Below are 15238 nucleotides of genomic sequence, written 5' to 3'. Positions count from 1 at the left end.
CTGTGACCAACTGCCCTTACTTCTCCAATGTATATTAGATACCCATTGGAGTTTGGTGGTGTAAAAAAAAAAAATTCCAGCCTTCGCTGAAATTTGAACTTGAGACCCCGTTGTCTTGAAGCCGATTGCTTTACCACTTTGCCTCCAAACGATAATACTATAAAGTAGTAACTAGCTCTTTCTCTCCTAATTAAGGATACCATTGTTGTCTTGACCCCATTAAATAAAATTAATTTTTGGTTTTATAAAATGTATTTGTGTTATATGAAAAGATCATGCATTCTCCTATAATTCTATACCAAAAAGTAATGTTTTCTAATTACAAACAAAAATGTTATTGAAATTTTATCATAACAGGGTAGAATGTACAAATGTGAAAAATAAACAGTTCTGCCAGAACATGGAAAAAAATTACGGAGATAAAGAGCTAATTTTCATGAATCCATTGAAGTAGTAGAACTCATTGGTTTCTGCACGTATTCAGTACATCCCTCATTCCCCTTATTAATTCCCTGTATCTTACCTTGACTAAAATATCTCTTTTTATCTGACTTCCTATCCATTACATTGATATATCCATATTAACTTGTAAGACCTTTCTGGAATTTATCCTATTTTTCTGTTATTGTTATTTTTTTAGTGGCCCCGGAAAGGGGAAAAGATGCTATTAGTTTTTTGTGGTATGTCTGTCTGTCTGGTTAAGATCCCGTAAACTAGAAAAGATCATGAAAATCTGACATCATTATATTTTAGACCATTCAAAGTTCTGATCCAACAGCTACTTTTTTTATTTTCTGAAAGCGAAAAATCTAATTTTTAAAATCAACACACAAGCAGTTTTTTTCATAATAATACACCATTTTTACAACTATTCACTATTAATAGTAACAAACACAAGGTTTTTTAGTAAGGAAGATAGCTACCATTTTTAAACACATTTATGCAAACGTTTTTTGTCCCAAAAATTTTTTTTACATTTGAAATGCGAACTTAAGTAAGTTAATTCTGTCATACTAAGTACTATGTTTACAAAAAAAAAATTTAACATTTTTTTAAAAGAAAAAATCTATTTAGTATGCATATAAGTGGAACATAATTTAATCAGTAGTTTTTCAGAGCTGTTCCTTTGCAGTGGAACACTAAACGATAAGAATTATTTTTTTTCTTGAGGCTTTGAATAAGAGATTGACCCTTTACAAAACAATGATATCAATTAGACCTCAGTTAGGCCAGGTTCACATCTAACTTCAAATTCACATTCACCTATCCCTTGTTCTGCAGGACCTTTGGGGCACCACACAGGATCTATCAACCTTCTTTCTCCATTCTTCTCTGTCAATTGCATTTGATAGAATTTCATTCTAATATTCTTTCTGAAAATATTGACACATGCCTTTATACCTGCCTGGGTGGACCACTTTGGGGGCCGATTTTGGGTTTGTGTTTTTACACAAACTGTTTTTGTAACCTTGTTTCTTTCTCTTTACATTTCTTTGATTCCTAAACAAAAATTGTATAAATGAATGAAAGAGAGTGAAGGAGATATTTTCATTAATTACCTAGTATTTATGTCTTGAGCTAATGTATATGTGGTTCTGATCAGTTCCAGAGAGAGTGAACAACCTTTCAGGAGTGGCCATCAATACCACAGCATATAATCTGACCTGGGACTTGTCCAGTAGGTCTAGAATTGCTTACCTCAACATAACTGTCTCACCAGGTACTGTTTATGATTTTGTTTCAACATAGTGATTCCCAAATTAGATCGCCCTGGTCACATAGAACTCGTAATGCTGTGTTATCAGCACCCTTAATATTTTTTCCAAGAGTGCATATTGAAGACACATAAGATGGTTTCATCAGACTTAGGGTTTTGCAGCCTGTAAAATATAGGACATTTAATTACTATTATCGTGTTCACTTCAATGTTGGACTTAAAGAATTATCCCATTATATATGTATATATATATATGTATGTATATATTGTTATGAGACTGTGATGTGGATTGGTGACTCAATAGAGTAAGAAAGAGATGCTCTTGGGGTAGTGAAAAGGGAAAAGTAGAGACTGTGGTAAACATACTTTATTTGCTCTCTATTTGATTATCTGGTTCATCATTAAACCTTGAGTTGTTCCCATACACTAGCCACATACGACCGCAGCCTGCAGGCCTTAGTATGGTTATTACTGATCAGTAGATTGGATTTAGATGTATGTCAAACATTGCTAATTTTCCATTATCATTTTTTATATTTTGAAACGAAAAAGAAAGAGTGTGAAAATAGATTTACCAATTTAGCCAAATTTTTTATTTCAAATATTTTGAAAGTTGATTTACCCTATTTGTTAAAAAGTTTTGTTCTTTAATCTATTTAGGTTTTTTTTTTTCGTCCTCTTGTGGGTGGGTCATTAAAACGATCTAATGAGCATTTATGCTAAGTTTTATCAAGATTGGTCAGGTTTTGATTTCTTTGCAGGACATACATAGTCTACATACATACATACGCCTTACTTTCTACTTTATGTATTATATATATATAATTATGCACTCTGTAGCATGTTACATCCCGAAATACAATGTTCTTCCTTTGTGGCTAAAGAGGCCAATCCTTGATACACAGCTGCAGTCACTGGTTGGGCATCTGTAATTGACAGTCGCTGTTGCATTTTCACTCTTCTTTCTACTACTATTGTGTATGGTTTCGGCAGTTACTTTCGTTCAACATTCAGGAAGTTTTCTCTATGATATTTAGTATTGTCAATACCTTCCTTTTTATTAGCTTAATAGTTAATTGTGTATATATTAATAGGATCATAATTATTATATTATAATTATAATAGGATTTAAGATAAGATAAGATCATTTTATTGGTCCCAAGAAATGTAGATTCAGTTTTACTACAGCTGTCCAAATCAGCATGACTACTATATAGATAAATAATGACACATTGGCACTAACAAAAGTTATCAACAGCCGTGTCACTTGACAATAAATGTCATCTTAATAGTACTTTAATTTTTTCCTTACAGAAAGTATGGTACAGATCAGTAAGTCTACCTTCTATGTCATCACTGACCTAAAGCCTGGAAATCTGTACAATGTCTCTATTGTAACCATAAGTGATATTAACCCTGCTTTCCCTAGTCCATTAGTTCAAAAAGACTTCAGAACAAGTAAGTTGAAATACTTGGACTGATACTTTAAAAAAATGTTGTTCTTTTTTGTCCCCAAAAAAATTTCTATGTGAGAGGTTGAGCCTTCATATGTTAAGCAACATTTCTGCTCTTTGTCAAGGTTGTATTTTTGCCTTGGCTTATCTGCCTAAGCACCCCTGACAGTTTATCAATATACTACATTAATCAAGGTTAACAATTAGTGCCAATCGGCTAACGTATAGTATTCAACAGCAAGTAAAAAGATAAGATGAGATACAAACAAATGGAAATGCTGTTTAACTATATTTGAACCACCTCAGCATAACTACTGCAACAATGACAATATAGATGCTAATACCAGCAACACAACAAAGGTTTAATGATATAATATGAATTACAGCTCATACTTAGCATCAAGAGGAAACCAAATAGTCAATGTTACATATTATATACTATTCAGTGAACATGCATTAGCTACAAATAGATTACTGGGTTAGCATAAAGGTTCACCTTAAAGATAATGCCAGCTATACAATCCAGGCTCACACTGCACACAACCAAATATGGGGCCCATGCACTATGACCAGTTATGGCCCGTACAGAGCCAAGTACAAAGCCAACAGCCTTCATTCAGAACAAGCTTGACTACCACAGAGTCCCAAGCCTGAGTCCCTAAACTAGACAAATATGAATGTCTTGTGATGGCCACTCAACATGATTATAACGACAAACTGATTTGGAGCAACAAAATAAAGATGAACTACTGGGGAACAACAAAAAAAAAAAAAGCTCCAACAGAGAATCAGCCATCCAAGCCAAAACACAAGCAGCAATGACCATTCACAGAGAGCATGTCTTTGAAACCATGTATAAATAATGTGGTGCCTAAAAGAGAAACAAAGAACAAACTCAACATGCCCATGACAGTCTTCAGTTGTAGAACATCTATGGTTGATCTTATAGATTGTGAAATAAAAGCTTGGACCTAGCATTTCTTGCCGCCCCAAGCAGCAAACAAAGAAACAGTTTGGAATCTGCAGTGTAGCATATTCTGCCAGGATGTAGCACTGGCTCCTGATTGACTTCCAAAGCCTTTCACACGTTTGGGTGTACCCGCAAGGCAGCAGAGGTTTCTATTCAGAATTTTCCTTCTAGATAAGCAGCAACCCAAGGCTACCATGCCCCTCTAAAGCTGTGACCTACATATTTTTCCACATTCAGGACAAACATAACAATTGTCTTCCAGTGGTCAATTAGATTTTCTTTTCGCCGTATTTTCTTTTGGTCTCAAATGAGTATCCCATGGCCTAACAATAGAAACAAAGTATATTTTCACACTAATTTCACTCAAACCTGAAATATTTACATCAGATAGAACAATCCTATTCAATGATTTGATTGCCAGCTGAACAAAGGGAGTTTTTTTTTGTCTGTTTGTTTTGTAAAAGGTATCTTGTATCTCCTTTGTGATGGTAAAATCTCATAATTCTGGTCCAGATGATGTTTTTTTTTTTATTTAAAATCTTTTGAGCTATGATCTTCTGATTAACAGGTAATGCTGTGATATTGCTTTAAGCTAAAAAGGTCCAGCTACAAATAGTTATGATTATATGAAATGCAAACTGCAAGTGTTACAACTCATTTCATTAGAAGCTGCAGCTACACTTTCATAGATTTTGTATGCTATAGGAGACAATAATATCTGTAATATGCTACAATTTAGTCTTGCATATCAGTACATATCTATCTATCTCTTTAAGAAACATGTCAGCTACTGGAGATGAAAAAAAAAATGAAATTTTGAAATTTTGAAAAAAATATATAATGAAATATAAGATTACCATTAAGTAAATTACCCCTTTTCAGACCTTCCTATCTATAGTTTAGATGATATAAAGCTTATCTGTTTCTTTGGCTGACAGTTGAGGAGGGTGTCATGTGGCCAGCACAATGACCAACCACCTTTACTTTTCCCAACTATTCCTTAGATTTGGATAGACTCAGGGGCTTCCTTATATCTTCGAACATTTGAATCTGGGACCTCTTAGTTCAGAAGCCAAGAGCATTAACACTCAACCACCTTATCCCCCCCTCCCCCATAAAAGGTTAGATCTGTCAATCATTGGTGCACACTTCACTGCAAGCAATGACTTGGTAAATCCTAGCTTTATTAAGGACTTGAAAAACTACTATTATGTAAACACTCCAAGAAATTGTTTACAACCATTGTAATTATATAGTAATCATAGAGCAAAACATTAATGGTACACCTTTCAGACATTTTGATTTATGGGGAAAATTCATGTAAATCTTAAACGTTTCTATGCCTGACTGTTACTGAGTGTGCCATGTGGCCAGCACAATGATAGACTGCTGTGACTTCCCCATTATATGTCATGTATCCATTTGAATAGGGTGGACACATGGGTTACGTAAAAATTCCAAGTTCAAGCTTGCAGCTTCACATGAATTTTACCCTTTATGTCCAAAGAAGCCATCATTAGATATCCTTTTATTCACTTTATTTCAGAGCCAGTGAAGCCAAAGATTAATTCAGTAATTGCCAACGAGACCTCACTCACCATTGGAATCACCAGAGAAAGTTCAGAAGGTGAATGGGATTATATCATGACCCACTTGAACACTTTATCTGTTCAGTAAGTCTGAAATAGTTGTTTTTTTGGGGGGGAAGGGAATTCGATAATTTTCTTACAACTTCTAGTTCTCGTTAAAATTTAATTTTTAAACTTTTTTGTGCAACATTGCAAGGGTTTGTGATTTGAATTCAACAAGATATAAAAAAAAACTTTATTTAAAATATTGTGTTAAAACAACATGAATTAGCACCCCAAAAAAATACTTTAAAAAATCTTTTATAAAATTAAACTCGTATAAAAATGTTTCTTAGTTTTAACCTTTTTGTTACAAGTAGATTAAAATGTACATTCAAATTTCTTCAATAACAATTTACAAAATAGAATTTTCATACACCTATATTATATAAATATTTATCAATAATAATGATTCATTATAATCCTTAACATAAAATTTATTGGCTAGAAATATTGATTAGAGCAGTGGTGTCCAAGTTTTTTTGGCCTGGGAGACCATACAAATTTTGGACACATGTCTTGGTCCACATCACCACAAAATATCAAGCTTAATGTAGTCAAGCTTCTGCAGCCTCATTATGCATCTTAAAAGGAAATATTGAATAGCTAGAAGGATTTTTATTTCAGCCCTTAAAAGAGTTAATAAAAAATTGTTCAATAGTTGACAAAGTTGTGTTTTTTTTTAAATCCTACAAAACATCTTTCACAGAAACAGCACAGAAACAAAGAGCATTTCATATTGCCTCAATATTTGTAAAGTTATTTTGTTTCTTAGAGTAAAGATGGATGAAGTTAAGTTTGACAACCTGGAACCTGGACGACTGTATAGACTAGAAGCTTACACAGCCATTGGTGTGGCAAGAAGTGACAACATCACTGTTAATTTATTTACTAGTAAGTGGATCCACTTTTTAGATGTTGGTACCTGCACTGCAAGTAAAGAGGCTATTGTATTAGCATTATCTGTTTGGCACTCGCAATAAATTCAGTTATCATGCTGGGATTCAGTGTGGCCTCTAATCTAATTAAAACATTTCAGAAGCATTTTTTTTTTATAAACAGCATATAAGTATGCACACATCTAGAAACTATTTTAAATAAAACCAAATGACATAGGCCTATATATATATATTGTTTTTTGTAGAATTTAATTTAACAAATAAATGTATACTATTCAAGTAGAGAAATGAACACTGTTTAGCTTATAGTACATAGACTACCCATAGTTTTTAGTCAGATAATGTATATATTTGTACTATTTTAATCAAAGGGTAGATTCATATTCTTATATTAAAGGGAAACTCCGATGGTTTTTCAAATTTTAGTTATTGACATATTTAAATTCTGTGTAAAAAGTTGTAATAGTAAACATTTTACCTTTTTTTATTTAAATGCTTAGAAACATTTATATTTAATAAATTAGTCAGTAAATTCTGGACATCTCAAAAAAAAAAAGGGGTTCTATGAGATTTTGTTTTAAGCTAGTTCATACGTCACTTCCCTAAACAATACTGAAAGAGAAACTAGATTTAACCAATTGTATCGCTTCATTCTTACAGTAGCTGTTAGGCTTAGTGAAGGCCTAGTCCAAAGCTATGATACTTATATATATATATATATACATGTATACCTTTACCTTTACCTATCCCTTAGTCTGTTGGACCATTGGGGCACCAAGCAAGATTTGACGACCGTCTTTCTTCATTCCTCCCTTTTTTTTTGCCTTGTTCAGAACCTCTCTCAATGGCAGGCCTGTCCATTCTTTAATGTTGTCCTCCCATCGCTTTTTCTGTCTGCCTCTTCTTCTTTCCCTGGCACTGTTCCCTGAAGGAAGGTCTTTGCGAGCCCCGTAGATCTTGTAATGTGGCCAAAGGTTTTAAGCTTTCGTCTTTTCACAATAGTAAGCAGGTCGTCATGAGCTCCGATCGCTGCAGTAACCCTGTCTCTGATTTCTTGGTTTGTGATGCGGTCTTGGAATGTGATACCTAGGATCCTTCTGTAGCATCTCAATTCCATTGCTAGGATCCTCCTCTCAAGCTCTGCATTCAACGTCCACGACTCGCAAGCATATAAAAATGTGGCCATGACCAGAGAGCGCATCAGTCTAATTTTGGTACCGAGGGCTAAGCCCTTATCTTTCCATATTATTTTAAGTTTTGAAAGGGCTGCTGTGGACTGTGCTATTCGGGCCAATAATTCGGGTTTTGTTCCCTCATCTGAGACAATAGCTCCGAGGTATTTGAAGCTGTTAACACTAGTTAGCTTTTCACCTCCAATACTGATGTCTCTTTTAAAGCCCTGATGGCTATTGGTCATAATATGAGTTTTTTCGGCATTTATTTGCATGCCATATGCTGCGGAAGTCTTGTCAATGCGCATCGCCAGGTCAGCTAGTTCTTCTTCTGTCCCTGCTAGGCCGTCAATGTCATCTGCGAAGCGCAAGTTAGTAATTCTTCTTCCTCCAATGCTAACTGTACCTTCATAGCCCTCGAGGGCATCTTCCATTATCCTTTCAAGGAAGATATTGAAGAGTGTTGGTGACAGTAGGCAGCCTTGTCTTACTCCAACTGTGGTTTTGAACCAGTCCCCAATATTATTGTTGAAGTACACCGCACTGGTGGCATCCTTGTAGAGGTTCTGGATAACTTTGATTATGTTTTTATTAATGTTGTACTTTTCCATTGTCGCCCAGAGTGCTCCGTGCCATACTCGATCGAAAGCTTTCTTGAAATCAATAAAGACATGGAAAAGATTCTCTTGGTGTTGGAGATATTTCTCACAGAGTATTCTGAGGTTTAGGATTTGCTCTGTTTTGCTGCGACCTTGTCTAAAACCTGCTTGTTCTTCTGATTTGATGTTGTCTGCTATCGGTTTTAGACGGTTTAATATGATTTTTAACAGTACTTTGCTGGGATGACTTATGAGGCTGATGGTGCGATAGTTTTGACAGAGTTGTAAGTTGCCTTTCTTTGGAAGGGTTATTATGAGTGATTGGGTCCAGGGTTTGGGCCAATCTCCTGATCGCCAGATCTTGTTGCAAATCATATAGAGTGCGTTTATCATAGTTTCTCCTCCCGCCTGAAGAAGTTCGCCAGGAATGTTGTCAACTCCGGCCGATTTTCCCTTTTTCAGGGCTTTTACTGCTGCTGCTACTTCCGAGCGAAGAATCGGATAGTCATCAATGTTGGAAACTGCCGGGATATTTAGTATCTCTGGATCTCCTGAGATTTCAAAGTTATACAACTCTGAACAGTATTCCGTCCATCTTTTCAACACATCTTTGTCCTCGGTTAAGCATTTGTTGTTTTTGTCTTGTATTGTGTTGGTTCTTCCATGCTTTGAGGTAGTGAGGTTCTTTTACTAATTGGTATGCTTTTTTGCTGTTGTTCCTATTAAGTCCCTGTTCAATTTCTTGACACTTATTCTCTATCCACTTTTTCTTCGCTTCTTTCATTCCCTTTCTAATCCGTTTGTTGACGCTTTTGTATTCGTGGACATATTTTGGGTCGGACAGCTTTTTCCTTTAAGCTCCTGTCGCTTGTCACAGAGTTGAGTATATCCTCTGTTACCGAGGGTTTTTTGGGCGGGTGGAGCTTCCCTAATATTTCCAGGGCTGTATCTGTGACTGCTGTGTTTAGCATATTGACTTGCGTATCGATATCCTGGTCATTGGAGTCCAAGATATTGAGGGCTGCAAAGCGTCCTCCTATATGTGCCTCAAATATGGCAGCTACTTGGGGGTCTTTCAGCTTGTCCAAGTGAAATTTTATCCTGGTAGGTCCTTGTTTTGTTACCTTTTTTAGATGTACTTTAAGGGTCAACATAACAAGGTCATGGTCGCTTCCAATGTCAGCTCCAGGAAAACTTCTTGTTTTAGCCGTATGGATGCTTGTCTTAAAACGCTGTTGCACCATGATATAGACGATCTGGTTGTGGTGCTCTCTGCTCGGACTGTGCCATGTGGTTATACGCGATTTTTTGTGGCATCCTGTTGTGTTAGCCAGTAAGAGATTGTTGTATTTCGCAAATTCTAATAGTCTTTGACCTCGTTCATTGGTTGAGAGGTTACTGTATTTTCCACAAGTGCTTTTCCAGGTTTGATAGGAGTCACTTCCTACTTTGGCATTCCAGTCTCCTTGTACAACAAGGATGTCCTTTTTTGGGACCTTATTGACCACTTCCTATAATTGATCATAAAACTCTTCTACTGCCTCATCGTCATATGTTGATGTAGGAGCGTAGGCTTGAATGATGGTGATATTGAAGGGTGGTACTTAAAACGTATGGAGATGAGTCGACTGGATATAGGGTAACAATTCACAACGCATTTGTTGTAGTTCCTGTGTACAAGAAATCCTACTCCTTGTTCGTGAACAATATACATGTATAGATAGATCTAAAAGCATTAGGATAATCAACTCGAGAAAAAAAGGCATTTTCATCTAAGCCTCTCTCTGTCCCAAGAAGTAAATAGATCATGTGTCTGACTGATTTGAACAAACTAGTCAGTGTAAGGCTAGTCGAGACTACGTGTAGTCGGTCATGACAAGACAACCAAGCGATAGTGTTTGTTGTGTGTTGAGTGGTCTGGCGAGAAAATACACACTGCCGTGGTTAGTTAAGCATGTAAATCTACTTTTAATACGCATTTTTTCTTTGCTTACAAGATCCTATATCTAACTGCATAGACCAAGATATATTTCTTTTATGAGAATGTAAACTTTGCTGTATGGTCTACTGTTATACAATAAGTCAGTAGATTAAACACCTTTGTGACGTCACATAGAAACCTGCTGAATGTCCGACTGTTTTGGATGCGCAGGAAAATTACGTCGGAAAAACATCATTTACTAGATTATTATTGCAAAGAAAAAAAAGAATCATATATTCATTATCTGTAAATCAAAACACATATTATATAAAAAAAATGTCAAAACAATCGGCGTTTCCCTTTAAAATTAACACTATGCTGCTCTTTATGCAATGCAGATTTGCTACCAAATATACTTTTAATTTTTCCAATCTATTAAAGAATGTAATTGGTTGGTTTTAGATGTGACTAAGCCAATATATTTTATAAAATAGCATTCATTTATTCAATTTTTAACTTTCAATTTATTTATTTTTTTTTTTTTCATTAAGAGCCAAAGCCACCAAAATCATTAGATGTATGGGTTAATGGAACAAGATTCCGAGCTAAATGGGAATCTCCTGACTTTGGCTTTGACGGCTTCAATGTTACACTGACCAAGTTGGTGGGAACTGAGTTTCTGATAGAACAGCACCAGGTGATTAGTCACTTAGTTGTCTTACTATTGTTTGATCTTCTTGAAAAAGAAAACAGTTTAAGAAATTTTTAGTGTTGGGAATAGAGGCATACTATCTATCTATTTATCTATATGCTGTTTTTTTTTATCTTTCTTTTGTATCTGTCTATTGATCTCTATCTATCTAGGCTCTTATCTATTTAAATATGAATCTATATGTATCCTATTTAAGTATAGCCTCTTCAGCCTCATAGAAATAAGATGTTGCATGGGCATTAGCTATTGGTTGGAGTTAGTTGCCCACACAGCAACCCCTCCCTCAATCCATGTACAGTGGTGTGCAAAAGTGAAAAAAAAAAGAGAAAACTTGTATATATTTACTGAAAGAGTAAAAAGAAATGATTAAAAGTATATAGTTGCTCAATTAAGCATAATTAATGCTTTAATTGAAACTAAATATTTATGCGACACTGGTTTATTTGTATACCTACATTTGCACTCAGTGCTAGTGTTTCACTGTGCTGCAAGCTGCCTAACTGTTGCTGGCTTTTGTCCTCAGGGTTAACTCCTGAAACCTTTTCCATATTTGATACAGCAATTTTAGCTTGTTTTCGCACGGGACAATTACTGATCATCAACTTTGCTAGGATCCTAGAGAACCATGATACGAAATCAGAAACCCCATTAGTAATAAAACATGCTTAAATTACTTCCTTAGAGCATGTAAAATGAAGCCGGCAGTGAGTTTTAAGGTTGCCTTGTCCCTGTACAAGGACAGACCAAAGGCCTCAAAGGAACCAGTTCTCTCTCTTTCAAATCCTTGTCCCGATAGCCTTTCATGAAGAATGCAACAGTCATAAAGAATATGGTCTACTGTCTCTTGGTCCTCAGCCGTAGCCACACCGTGTATTGTAGTTTTCTTGAAACTGTTCGAAGTAAACATCAATTGGACAGTGACCAACTCTTAACTGGGTCAGGATGGCCTGCTCCACATGATTAAGTTGCCTCCATGCATCCTTTCGATCTGGTCTACTCAACTGCCTATGAAGCTCATGGTCTTTGTCTGAAGCGTCCCAGCCATCGTACGAAAGTGGCAGCAATCCGCTGTTAGCTTTTTATAAGTGCACGGTTAATCATAAATAAATAATAAATAATTATAGCTTTTATATAGTGCTACTTTCATGCTCATAGCACTATGATCCAATCTCATTTGTGGACCAGTGGGGGGGAGGGGGTATCTGGAAGAATGTTTTCTGTGCTGCATTTAGGTGCTCAGCAAACACAACTCTGCTCAAGTCTGGTGTCAAACCTCAAGACCCCTTCATAGGTAGCCATGACAAGCCAAGTTCAAGTGTACCAAGTCTCTCAACCACGCTTCCCATCATGCACAAATGCTATCCAGACAACGTTTTTTGCTAAAATATCGGCCCTCTCATGACCGACCAGACCACAATGGGCCAACCATGATACCAGATGTTGACACTGCTACTTGGAAGGCAGGGAAGCACATCCTCAATGAGTTTAGGGTGCTCAGCAACAATTTCAATAGCTGGTCTTCTAAACAATAGAACGGGTAAATGCAGTAGTCATGCCTATCCTACAGAATACTTATATATATATATATATATGGACAAATATTTCTTAGGTCTATCAGTTGTAGCCTTCTGCTTGCATTATAACACACCCCACATATACACACTACACACAATATTTTTTAATTTAACTTTTGGGGTACCATTCTTGCATGCCCCTCCTATTTCCAAAGGGCCCAATAAAAGAAAATGAAATTGGATTTCCCAATCTTACGGCTGGAGCTACCTACAGGGTAACAGTTGTGACAGTCAAGGGAGATCAAGCCAGCACAGCTATCTCAAAGGAGAACACCACTGGTAAGATACATAGCATTATAGTATTATCTGCTGCATTGACCACTTCACATTAATGTATCTCTACAATCACGGAGATAATTTGTTCAACCAGTGAGCTTTAGTAATATTACAGAGATGATTTGTTCAACCAGTAGTCTTAAGTAAGCTACCCACAGAGTTAAGGGATGAGCTAGTCAATGTCAACTTTGTCAATTTAATTGAGCAAATGATAATCATACTAGGTATTTTTAGTCATTTAACGTCCCTCCTCTTTATAATTCTTTTTCCATTGTATGATACCCCTTTGAAAATTACTAATTATGTTATGCTTTATTACAGTACATTTTTATTGAATTTTTTTTTTTCAATTAGCTGCTTTGAACCTTGCCCCCTGCTAATACTTACTTGATTCTACTTTTCAAACTCTTCAGCTAATTTTTGGTTTAATTTTTATTAATGTTTAAAAATGTTTACTGACTCCATGTTCAGTGCCTCTCCCTATCATGCGGGTCAGAGTGTCTGTCAGGGGTGTCAGCAGCAGCACCATAACCTGGGATGCCCCTCTTGGTTCTTCCTTGACTGGCTACGCCCTGACCTTTGCGCCTCTGAACCTGACACTCGTGAGCCTGCCCAAGGAAATGACACAATACAAGCTAGATGATCTTCAGCCAGGGACTAACTACACAGTAACGCTGTTCACCTACTCTCGCAGAGCGCCAGATAATGTTCTGCTTTACAGTCAGGCGACCCAGTTTAACTTTACCACTTGTATGTCCGGCAGAAGCATTATAATATTTGTTTTTACATTTTTTTCAGGGTTTTTGGAGCTCTCGTTTCTGTACTAATATTTTTAGTAGTCTTTATATTTCTCTGTTAAATTACTAAAACTTTGTTGTTTTTTTTTTTGTTTTTTTTTTATATTAACAAATATCTTAACAAATGTTACATGATTTTATGTTACTTAGAATCTACAACTCTTTCAATTTTTTACACCTTTTACTGCTTTATTTATTTTTGTATGTTACTTTGTATTTTGGTGTACAGGTGTTGTTCTAACTTGATTTTATCACTTTTTCCTAACATATTCAACATTATGTAAATTTTGTTTGTGTATTTATAGAGTCTTAATGCTAATTTTTTTTTTGAGTTCTTAAAAAACCATCATCGCCTTTGCCTTGTAATTCATAAAGTGCATGCCAAAAAATATATATTTTTATCTCTCAGTTATATATATGTATTGCCAGAAATAGTCTGCTACTCATTACAAATTTTAAAGACATTAAATGGGCTGAAAATATTGGTTTAATTATTGTTTTTGGCTGATAAAAGATTATGATGTTTAAATATCTGTAATGAATTTATAGCTTGTAGCTTTGTTTAATATCAGCTCAGTTATTAATTTGACTTTATAAGCCTTTTAACACTAAATTCATTTTGTGCATAAATGTTACTAGTACCATTATTTTAAAGTCTAAATTAAGCTTCAAAATAATTTAATCTACTCATGCTTTTTTTTTTTATTCATAGTTTGCTTCTTAAGATTTTCAGTTTATCAGGCTTTTATATAATTTTTTTTTTTGTTTAACATTTAAATGTATAAAATGCATGAATTTTTATATGATTAAATCAATTTATTAAAAAAAATTTGTTGTTTCTAACTGAATTTAGAATTTTTAAAAAATTTTACATTTAAAAAGGAGAGGTCAATTAAAATTATATTTCTATTCAAACTTGTGACAATTAATTAAATAATAAATAAATTCAATTAAGGTTTCATTTAATTAGAAACAAGTTTATCACTTTTATGCCAATAAATTTATTGTCTAGAGAACAAAAATAATTGTTTGGAGATACACAATTTATTCAAAATATGTTGTCAATTTTAAAAACAATAAATTTTTCATGTAATGACATTTCTAAAGGTTTATATTTTTTCACATTGATATAGATCCTGACTCAGTCGCAGCACTTCAAAAAGTGCAGGCCACCACAGATAGTATAACTGTCAACTGGACAGCCCCTACCAGTGTCAATATTGACTTCTACCAACTAGGTATTTTAGTAGAAGATGTTACTACCAAACCCAATGAGCCGCCCCTTGTGGTTCCAAAGTAAGTTTAAGTTTTAAATTAATAAATTCAAGTTTGTTAATAGCATGTCATTCCTTTACAATAAGTAGGCCACATTTTTTAAAAATTGTTTAAGACAGTTGTTTATTGTCATGACCAAATTTTACCCTTAGTAACTGTTGACGACAGAAACAAACGAATGTTACATTTTCTATCCAGTAACTCCCCCATGAAATTTATCTCAAAAGTTTTTTTTATTTTGGTC

General features: G+C 35.0%; 1 protein-coding gene across 5 annotated transcripts in view; it reads left to right on the top strand.

The window, feature by feature from the left end:
• The window catches only part of LOC106057486 (tyrosine-protein phosphatase 10D-like), a 90772-nt gene that overhangs the window by 38649 nt on the left and 36885 nt on the right, over positions 1-15238 (top strand). For 4 of the 5 annotated variants that reach the window (XM_056031704.1, XM_056031706.1, XM_056031703.1 and 1 more), the window contains exons 9-16: positions 1604-1720; positions 3032-3175; positions 5688-5814; positions 6545-6663; positions 10912-11057; positions 12802-12925; positions 13394-13672; positions 14853-15015. In XM_056031704.1, coding sequence (XP_055887679.1) covers positions 1604-1720; positions 3032-3175; positions 5688-5814; positions 6545-6663; positions 10912-11057; positions 12802-12925; positions 13394-13672; positions 14853-15015 — 1219 coding nt within the window. The remainder of the gene's footprint in view (positions 1-1603; positions 1721-3031; positions 3176-5687; positions 5815-6544; positions 6664-10911; positions 11058-12801; positions 12926-13393; positions 13673-14852; positions 15016-15238) is intronic. The other variant, XM_056031707.1, reaches the window with a different exon arrangement.

This window comes from Biomphalaria glabrata, chromosome 6 (assembly GCF_947242115.1).
Source record: "Biomphalaria glabrata chromosome 6, xgBioGlab47.1, whole genome shotgun sequence".
Taxonomy (NCBI): Eukaryota; Metazoa; Mollusca; class Gastropoda; family Planorbidae; genus Biomphalaria; species Biomphalaria glabrata.
This window is presented reverse-complemented; position numbering and strand designations above follow the sequence as displayed.